Here is a 10,491-nt window from a genome sequence, read left to right as displayed (position 1 = left end):
CAATCACGACAGCCGGGGGGGGGGGGTGGGGTGACACCACGTGACCCACAACCCCCCGTGGAAAAGACGCTGCCAACCGATCATTCGCCTGCCGCATTCGTTAACACATTCACCCATCATCTCTGCCTTGACGCAATCCACAACATTTATATCTTAAAACACCCCTCCCTCCCGTAATAAATACATTATTTAATTGTACGCATTTTAAACGAGATTAAACCCATACTTACAATATTGTTAACGTAAGTTGTTTTTATTATTGCATCGTGACCACCACCACCACAATCGGCGTCGTGACGAAACTGGCTGCGAGGAATCAGCGGCTTTGTCCCCCTCGTGCGCTTTGCAAATCTGGCTTCGCGCCAAACTCGCTAATTCGCGTTAATCGACAAAAGTTTAACTTGATACAACTTCACAGTTATACAAAGTTGGCGTTCACTTCCCTCACGTTTGAGGGAAATCCCTCATCGTTGTTGTTATCGACGTCATCGCGGCTCTTATCCGCGTGTTTTTTTTTAGTTTTATTGCTCGTTGGTGGCTTGTGGTTGTTGTATTGGGGTGGGGGGGTGTGAGACATCAACTGACATGCCGAGGCTACTCAGGTGCGTGAGTGGCTCTGTGGTTGATTCATAACAGAGAGGGAGTTTGTTGTTGTTGGTTGGGGCAGATCGCGTCAATGTGTAAATGTTGTGTCGTTAAACTCGCCACCACCCGACACAGCAACTGGTGAGGGGGTTGATAATTGGTTGTTTACCCTTCTATCTGGCAACAAAAGGTGTCAGTTTTGTTGCCAGATAGAAGGGTAAACAACCAATTTGTATAGTCGTGTACAGTGTATAGTGTAGAGTAGTGTATAGCAGTGTACAGTGTAGTGTAGAGTAGTGTAGTTCATAGTATAGTAGTGTAGAGTAGTTTATAGTGTAGATTAGTGTAGTGTGTAGTGTAGAGTAGTTTATAGTAGTGTATAGTGTAGTGTATAGTAGTGTAGTGTCTAGTAGTATATAGTGTAGTGTATAGTAGTATAGTGTTTAGTAGTGTAGTGCATATTAGTGTAGTGTATATTAGTGTTGATTAGTGTAGTGTAGAGTAGTTTATAGTGTATAGTAGTGTGGTGTCTAGTAGTGTATAGTGTAGTGTATAGTAGTGTAGTGTATAGTGTAGTGTATAGTAGTGTAGTGTCTAGTAGTATATAGTGTAGTGTATAGTAGTGTAGTATACAGTGTAGTGTACAGTGTAGTGTATAGTGTAATTGATGACATTGGTACATCGGATCAGTTGGGACAGTGTTGGCGGGCTACATGTCATGGCCGTTAGTTGGTGTCACTTTATGTTCGTTGATTGGCCCGGAGTCATGTTCATCGATGACGACGAGTTTCAATGCAGCGTCAATGTCATTGATTGACAACCGCCTTTGCAGATCGATAGGCACTGCCATGGCACTTGCTTTGCATTGTGTCATTGTAATTCAGTGGCACTGGTGTCCTGGCAGTACAGCAAGTGGGCCCGTGAATCCATGTACGTAATGTGATTTATTCCTGAATTGATCTTTCGTTGTTTTTCTTTTATCCAAATGATTGGTGTTGCAGATTCAAGAAATTTGATTATACTCAGCCTGAGGACTTTGAAGACGACGGTGAGTAGAATGTGAGGTATCTATACATATGATGGTTATGGGCAGACGACGTGGTGGACAGTAGTGATGGTTACGATTGTAATTATGGTCATTGACTCGTTGGCTTATTTAAATGATTACAAGTCATATTTCATTACCAAAGTAAAATCGCATTAGATCCATCCGCAATGGAGCTGCCGTGGTTAGCGCGGTGGGCTTGCAATCTAGAAGCCGCTGGTTCAACTCCATATCCCGACGTGGAAAGTCTCTTAAATCCCCTCCCCACCTCTCTTCCACCCAGCGGTGTCAATGAGTTCACCGCGCTTGGTCGTGTGTGGTCGAGGAGGCGCTTTGCCGCCTCTACCAATGTGTCTGCGCAGCGTGGGAGAGTAGGCAATTTCCTCTTTTCAGCTCCCTCTTGTGGAGGCCCTCTGCACCGGTAGTAAAATCTCACCGTAAACTATTGCCAATTCCCGACTTTCATAACCGCCATTTGATTCCGAAAATGGTTATCGGTTTAACAAACCCAGCGATGTACGCGCGTCAATGTGTGTGCGTGTTGCATCGCCACAGACGGTGACTTCTCATCGGCCTCTCTTCCGCCAAGCAAAATGTCTCAAGCGGTGACCAATTCTGACGATGAAAATGGCGACAAGGCAAAGCCTGCAAAGAAGGCCTTGAGCGGAACCAAGAAGTCCCGTCAAGTCACGGCCTTGAACACAGCAGCAGGAACAGCAAGAGACGGAAGGTAATACTATACACTACACTGTACACTACTATACACTACACTAATATACACTACACTATACACTACTCTACTATACACTACACTACTATACACTACACTATACACTACACTGTACACTACTAGACACTACACTACTATACACTACACTATACACTACACTACTATACACTACACTATACGCTACACTATACACTACACTACTATACACTACACTATACACTACTAGACACTACACTATACACTACTCTACACTATACTACACACTACACTATACTACACACTACTCTACACTATACAATACACTGTACACTACTATACACTACACTATACACTACTCTACACTATACACTACTATACACTACACTGAATAATACTCTACACGACACTATACTACTATGCACCACTACTGTACACTACACACTACTCTACATTATACTATAACCTACTCTACACTACACACTACTGTACACTACACTATTATACACTACACTACTGTACACTACACTATACTGCTGTACACTACACTACTGTACACTACACTATACTGCTATACACTACACACTACTACATTACTATTATTGTGCCGTTACATCATGACAAGATGTAAATGCGTGTCCCTTAGAGACGCTCACCAGATGGAGTGCATCACCTCGTCATTGTTTTACAAGTCAGCGTTGTTTGTATTGTTTCTGTTGCATCTCATGGATTCGCAGTTGCTTCCGACAGCCACTGCAATGGTAACGAAAGAACAGATTCTTGAGCCGAATTGCAATCCAAATCATGGCAATTCATGAAACCATCAGGAGGGAAATTCCTTACATGCCTAGTTTGGATTCACTCCTTCCAGCTGCTCCATCATGTTATGTAGCAACCTCTTATTTATAACATTACTAGCGGTAAGTACCCGGCGTTGCCCGGGCGTAAAAGGCAGACACACATGTAGACTTACACACAGACATCGACCTACACACATAGAAACACATCGACTTAGATGCACACACACATATGGTTAAGTGCAGGATGTATCGTTAGCAGGCCAGCCTAAATGTTTGTAACCAGCGAAGATGTTCCATTAGGGGGGTGCATGTTTTGCAAGCGTAGAGAAGGGAGGGAATTACCGTGGCTGAGAAGACCTGGTGCTTCATGCGGAGCGAGAGACCAGGTAGCTTCCACACAGCGTAACGCAGCCGATGAAAAGATAATGGCGCCCGACTAATTTGGAGTGAGACCTCTGCTGTCAAACTGGAGCCGGTCATGAGCACACTGGCCAGGTATGGGAATCTCTCCAACTCTCCACAACTGCCGCATCACCAATTGTAAGTTGTGGGGCTGGATTGTTCGATGGTATAAAATACCCAGGCAGATGGTTAGTTTTGGTGGGGCTGATGGTGAGGCCCCACCTCTTAGTGACAAGCTCCAGGTTCAGCAGCAGTGAGCAGCAATCACCAGAGCATCGGCATACATAACATGGTTGAGCAATAGGGAGGCATCCCTTGACCGCACCCGGGCGTCGATCAGCCTCTTATTGTATCTGTACCATATGGTAATTCCACCGGTATAGGTCACTGAAGGCTTCACGAACTACGTGGTCAAAAGATATGTAAAATAATGTGGGAGCCAGAGGACATCCCTGTCACACCCCAAGGTGTAGAGGGAATGGCTCTGACTGACGGCCACGTAGTTTGACGTGGGGCCGCTCACCATCATGAAGGTCCTAAGGATCGTGAGCAAAGGGTGAGGGACTCCGAAAGCACGAAGAACAACCCAGAGGCCAGGCCTACTGATGGTATCATAGGCCTTGAGCAGGTCAATAAAGCACATACATTCACTCGCACGCACACATGGACCTACAGACACGCAAAGAAATGGACTTACACTTACTCACAAGGAGCAACGCACACAAAGCGACTAACACACACGCACATGGGCTGAGACGCACACATATATCGACTCACACAAACACATCGACTTACACACACATATATGGACTCACACACACTTGACATACACACGTGGAGTTACACAGACATATTGACGTACACACATACAGGGACTCACACACACACATACACACCGACTCACACACAGACATACGTGGACTGACACACACACATTGACGTAAACACACATTTAAAGTTCAAGTTCATTTATTAGGTATAGCCCTGTGAGCCATTCGGCTCTTGAATTGGGTGTACTTACACACACACACACATATGGACTAAGACACACACACATGGACTGACGCACACATACATATGGACTCACACACGCATAGACATCCACTTTAGATACACCCACATGGAGTTACACACACATATATGGACGTACACACATACAGCGACTCAGACACACACACATGGAATCACACACAGACATACGTGCACTAACACACACATTGACATAAACAAAGATCCCCCGTATAGCCTTAACAGACTGTAGGGGCAAGTGCTGTTAACGAGCACCTATGAAGGCCGGAACGGTACATGAGGGGGTAGGTGGCCAGCACCACGCCCGACCGCCTTTGTCTCCCCAGTGGCGATGTTTACACACCGCACCAGGTACTCATTTAAGGCTGAGTCGACCTAGGGGAGGCCCAGGACCGGTTCAGATAATCGTCACTGGTGTTAGCCGTGAGCGGGAATCGAACCCGGGTCGCCAGGTTCATAGCGCAGCGCGCTAACCGCTACACTACCGCTCCCCACACACATGTACTTACACACACATGTACTTACACACACATGTACTTACACACACATGTACTTACACACACATGTACTTACACACATACATAGACTGACACACATGGATTAACACACACATGTCGACTCACACACGCGCACTGACTTACACACACACATCGAGTGAGACACACACACATGTATGGACTTACACACACATGTGGACTTACACACACACACATATGGACTAACACACACATACACATCGACTGACACACATAGACACACGAATACACATACACACTCAGATGGAGCCATGCACACACATCGACTAACACACACACACATGGACTAACACACACACACATGGACTAACACACACACAGCTACTGATACGCACACAAATGGACTTACACGCACACTTGGACTGACACACACACACAAACACTTTGACGTACACACACACATCGGGCGTTGTCCGTTCGAAAAAGACAGACATGGAGTTAAAGACACGCATGGCTCTACACGCACAAACATATGGACTCAAAGACACACACGTGGACTCATACACACACATCGATGGGCACAACAATCCCCGATGATGGCACAGCTATCAGTATCGCAGTACTACGTATGAGTAAATAGCGTGACGTGAGCGATGGAAACAATAGAGATGCATTTAAGAAATAAGCAGAGATAAGTGTAAATGAAAGATAAACAATGAACCAGAGTTGGTATGTGCACACAAAGATATATATATATAGTAATATCTGGCAACGTATTTGTTTCATAATATTAAGCAATGAAGCATATTTTTTATCAGCACACAAACATTATTATTGTAATGTTTGTAAACTAATGTGTTTAACAATAGTAAACAATGGACTTGAGTTGTTAGCGTAAGAAGCAAGGAACTCTGTACTTAGCATAGGCGTGTTGAGGCCTTGTGCCATGCTTAGCCTATGTCCTGGCCTACATTGGCGAGGCGGCGGAGTTGGCACGTTGCCAGGCTAGGGGCTGGGCCGCTACCCCCCCCCCCCCCCCCAGCATCCCCCGCCCGTGCAAGAATAATGGTATGTAAGCAGTAAAATATTATTATCTACGGAGTCTGTAGTATAAAGTGGACGCATCGTGTTGGGGGGGGGGGGCGAAGAGGACATGACACTGTGAAGAAATGTCCGCAGAGTTACGTATGTACGTCTTGCCTGCTGTAAAACGCGTAAAAGGAAATGAGCTCGTGCGAACGCGCATCACTTGGCAGTGTCTACCCCCCCCCCCCCACGCAATTGGCGTCAGTTGGTACGGTCGATGTCGAGCAATAAGTAAGTAATTAATAATAGAAACCGCACAAATGTGTTAATTAAACAACTTTAAACTTTACGGATGGGGAAACGGAATAGCCTATTCCCACCGCGGGGCTTAGGGCGTGCCGCCTGCCAATTTTATTTCTATGTGAAGCCCACCGTCCAAGAGCCAAATCCCCCGCAAGCGCGCGGAGACTCTTATATATAAGAAGAAAAGAAGATTGCACTGCCCACACCAACCTCTGTGCATTGTCGTCGTTTGCAATCGCACTTTGCGCCACTCTGCGCAGACCGTCCCTGGACGACGAGCGTCTCTTTGAGAGGGAGCTCAAGGAGGTCCTTGCCCTCGCTGGTGATCAGACGGAAGTGGCGGCGTCTTCGCGGGAGAGTTCACAGGAAGCCGTGGGCAGTGCCACCGTCAACACGGACGACCCACCCGGTATGAGACTCTACAGATTTGTGGCTTTCTGTATGTTTGCACGTGTGTGGACATGTATGATGCTCACTGCCAACACCAGTAACGATTATATGAACCAGTCCTGGGCCTCTCCGAGGTCGACTCAGCCTCAAATGAGTACTTGGTGCAATTCCAGGCGTGGTGCTGGCCATCCACCCCCATGTATGCCGTGCCGACCTTCATACGTGCTCGCTCACGGCAGCTGCCACAACAGCCTTTGAATGGCTGTACGGGGAATCTATGTGTTTGTACGGTGGCAAGGAGATGTTTCACTTCCTCGTCTGGTGTACAGAAGGTCGTGCGTTCGATCCCGACCCTGACGCCTGCTGCTGTATATTTGGAGTTTGCGTGTCTCTCCCCGTGGTCACGTGGATTTTTCTTCGGGTCCTCCAGTTTTCCCTCTACATTTAGAATATTTCGCCGCGATACATCTCCACGTGATAATTGCTCACTTTCTTGAGCTACCATTTGTGATAGCCAAGTCGCTTCTGAAGAAGAGACATTTGGCTCAGTGGGCCTTACCTGATGACACAAAGTTGTTTAGTTTTGCATGGCAGTGCCAGGCCACTGAGGATGCTCATGTGTTGCCCTCTGTTCAAACCACACAGCAGTCTCCTGCTGGCTTTTTCCTAAATCGTATCGTATTCTTTATTGATTTTTCAAAGTCGAGATAAAATCTTGATTTGAAGCTTCAGTTGACTCTGTAGCACTATCACTACGACTGTATTGTTCCCAAAAAAAATTTTCAATAGTAATATTTGGCAAACATTCAATACGTGCCATGACCACATTGGAATACTTGCTTTTATTTGGTAAAGTAATTCTGACCGATCAGAAATATGAAACAACAGTGTCCACAATGCAGCGACCACGACGACGACGGGTAATCACATGTTGTCTAAAACACGACAGACAACGAGACGGGCGAGTCCTCGGAGTCCGCTGGGAAGTCCGACAGCGATGACAGCGACCACAAGAAGCCCTTCTGGAAGTTCAAGGTGCCTAGGGTCACCGCCGCCACCGCCAACAGGAGAGGGAGCAAAGCCGCCGTGGCCAGGGGCAGCAGAACAACGGGCGCGGCGCGTGGAGCCGGGGCGGATGTCGGGCCAGATCCTGCCCCTCGGCAATCAGCGAAGCGCCTCCCCCCGCCCGCGTTCAACGAAGCCGGCGTCGCGGATCGTGCCACCGCATCGCCTCTACCCAAGTGGGTTCCTCCAGGTAAGGACAAAGCATCGAAACCACGGCCGGCACAAGCGCACGTGTTTCTAACTCGCACGCCTTTCACGTTTTCCCACGATGAAACCATCCATGGATGTGCCTCACCTCCACTGGGTCTGTCTAGGAAGCTAAGCAGGGATTTGAGCCTGCTAAGTACAATCTTAATTTGGAGCTTTCGTGACTGCAGGAATGACTCTTTGGTTCTTTCGGTAAAGTCACGTATAAAGAGAAAGTAATAAATTAAATACTAGCATACGACGTTTCGATTGCAACACAAGCAATCATCATCAGGAATAAATGAAATAGAAACACAAATCTAGTATACTTAGAAATGGAATGTAATACAACAGAGAGTCGGATAACATAACAGTCTACACCCTACCTGGTTGATTATGTTCTTCCTGAGAATACTACATTTGAGAGAGAGAGATAAAAACACAGAACCAGAAACATATAGACAGACATATAAGCAGACAGATATCACAGAGATACATAGAGAGAGGGAACAAACATAGGCACACAGAGAAAGCAACGTCTCTGTATCGAGGCCTTGATGAGTGATGACCACCGTAGCTCTCCGGGTGATGTAGGTGTGAGAGCGCGAGATGGTCTGCACCTGGCAGTGCCGAGTGTTGCTACCTCGCCGTGAGCGACACTCACGGCGGAGTGGGAACACGTCCACTTGCGGGGTCGACGGAGCGAGGATATCCGAGTGTGTGTGCTAGATTCATTGTTGTGCGAGCGTGAGGGATGGCGGCAGCTTGGAGAGGCCTTCATCTCGCAGTGGATAGAGCATGTCTGAGTGTGTGTATGCGGAATGCTAATGGAGCAGACAAAACTCTTCAAAGGAAGCAGAAAAAACTAAAAAAGTTTCAAAAAGAGAATGTTTTTTTCATCGAATTGTGACTCCAAATGACGACGTTCTTCTACTTACTTTGGAGGAGTCAATGGTCACGTGGCAACTAAGTGTGTGTAATCCTCAGAGTAACTTTACAATAATGATGAAAAATCCCACGATGGTTTGCAGTCCTTTGTTTATCCACCTATGAACGAAGGCCCCTCCATGTCACCAGAAATAATGACGACTTAGAAAATCGTTGAGAATGTGAGTTAACGTGTGTTACTGTCGTAGCCTAACCCCCCCCCCTTTAACCACATCAGGTCCGGCCTTGCATCTTGGCCTCTCGAAACGAGCCAAGCTGACGCCTCTCCACCCTGACTCAACATGAAATCACCACGGATCACCACAGATCACCACGGACCACCACAGCCCGCCACAGATCACCACAGATCACCATGGACCACCACAGCCCGCCACAGCCACCAGCCACTGACTCTTTCAACATGCCATGACATGTCCCAGTCAGCCACTAAGCCATTCCACTTGCCACGGTCTGCGAGTGATACATTCCAAACTCTGAGCACTACCACGGTTTGCCACTGAACCATGGCCTTGTCTGGGACAAGCACTTACCCATTCAACCGCCAAGGGCTACTACCACTGACAGCCCAAGTGCAACTCAACTTGCCATTACTCAACGTATACAAGACCCGCCATGCCTCAATAGGTGCGGTCTGCTGTAAGCCGACCTGACTTGCCACCGTAGAGATTGCCGCAGCCCGCTGTGAGGTGACTGCTCGCTGCCTGCAGCCACGGCCTAGAGCACGGCTGCTAGACTGACTTGAACCACCGCCGAAGACAACCTCAGCTGCCGTGGCTGAAATCTGAGGCACAGTTTAACAGTGAAAGCCCTTTATTCCAATTCAATAGCACGTTTTTTGTTAGCACATGGATGAAAATCATCTGAATAACTTAGTTTTAATGCTTTTCGTTAGAGTCTGTAGAGCAGTTTCGTTCTGCATTTAGTTTATTGTTATATAGCACGAGTGTTTGGTGTAAACTTTAACGCAAGACTGGTTATAATTCTGTATGACTTCACGAGATATTGGCCGGACTAGAAATGTTTTCATCCTGGCCTCACTGCACAACTCTCAACCCATTGTCCTGAAATTTAAAGACGTGGCCCAAAATTCAAACGGCTGTTATCTTTCGATTAAAAGCTTTCGTGACTGCAGGGATTCATCTTCTTGGTTCTTTCGGTAAAGTCACGTAGAATGGAAATAATAAAATAATAAAAATGAAACAATACAATTCTCACGACGTTTTGGCCACAACGCAAGCAGAAGAACAGGTGAAGAACAGGTCTGTCGGAAAGACAGACGCTATCTTTCCGACAGACCTGTTCTTCTGCTTGCGTTGTGGCCGAAACGTCGTGAGAATTGTATTTTATTATGTTTTATTTTTATTATTTTATGATTTCCCTTCTACGTGACTTTACCGAAAGAACCAAGAAGCTATTAACTTGCGGCTACACACCGATATTGTGTTCCCAGGACGCGCAGCCCAAGTTTGCGTCTGCGAGAGAAGAGCTACAGATTCTCCTCGCATTATACGGCTTCCTGTTTGTGCGATT

The 10,491-nt window shown here is 46.7% G+C and overlaps 1 protein-coding gene across 2 annotated transcripts; it reads left to right on the top strand.

The window, feature by feature from the left end:
- The first annotated feature begins 367 nt into the window (after positions 1–367).
- Positions 368–10,142, top strand: LOC133339909 (nuclear ubiquitous casein and cyclin-dependent kinase substrate 1-like). 2 transcript variants are annotated; one of them, XM_061548027.1, is made up of 6 exons: positions 368–602; positions 1,587–1,633; positions 2,186–2,360; positions 6,633–6,781; positions 7,712–8,017; positions 9,179–10,142. In XM_061548027.1, the coding sequence occupies exons 1-6, from the start codon at positions 586–588 to the stop codon at positions 9,244–9,246; spliced, it is 762 nt and encodes a 253-aa protein (XP_061404011.1). In that variant the 5' UTR covers positions 368–585; the 3' UTR covers positions 9,247–10,142. The 2 variants fall into 2 exon arrangements, with proteins under 2 accessions (XP_061404011.1, XP_061404013.1); XM_061548029.1 differs by lacking the exon at positions 368–602 and adding an exon at positions 706–726.
- Positions 10,143–10,491: the final 349 nt, after the last annotated feature.

Source organism: Lethenteron reissneri, unplaced genomic scaffold (genome assembly GCF_015708825.2).
Source record: "Lethenteron reissneri isolate LAM-NWPU_2019-01 unplaced genomic scaffold, ASM1570882v1 scaffold_546, whole genome shotgun sequence".
In the NCBI taxonomy this organism is placed as follows: domain Eukaryota; kingdom Metazoa; phylum Chordata; class Hyperoartia; order Petromyzontiformes; family Petromyzontidae; genus Lethenteron; species Lethenteron reissneri.
This window is presented reverse-complemented; position numbering and strand designations above follow the sequence as displayed.

Bases quoted from the DNA above. Each gene is read 5' to 3' on its own strand.
- LOC133339909 (XM_061548027.1), top strand. The intron at 1,634-2,185 runs GTGAGTAGAATG...GCATCGCCACAG, and splicing joins TGAGGACTTTGAAGACGACG to ACGGTGACTTCTCATCGGCC. The intron at 6,782-7,711 runs GTATGAGACTCT...AAAACACGACAG, and splicing joins CAACACGGACGACCCACCCG to ACAACGAGACGGGCGAGTCC.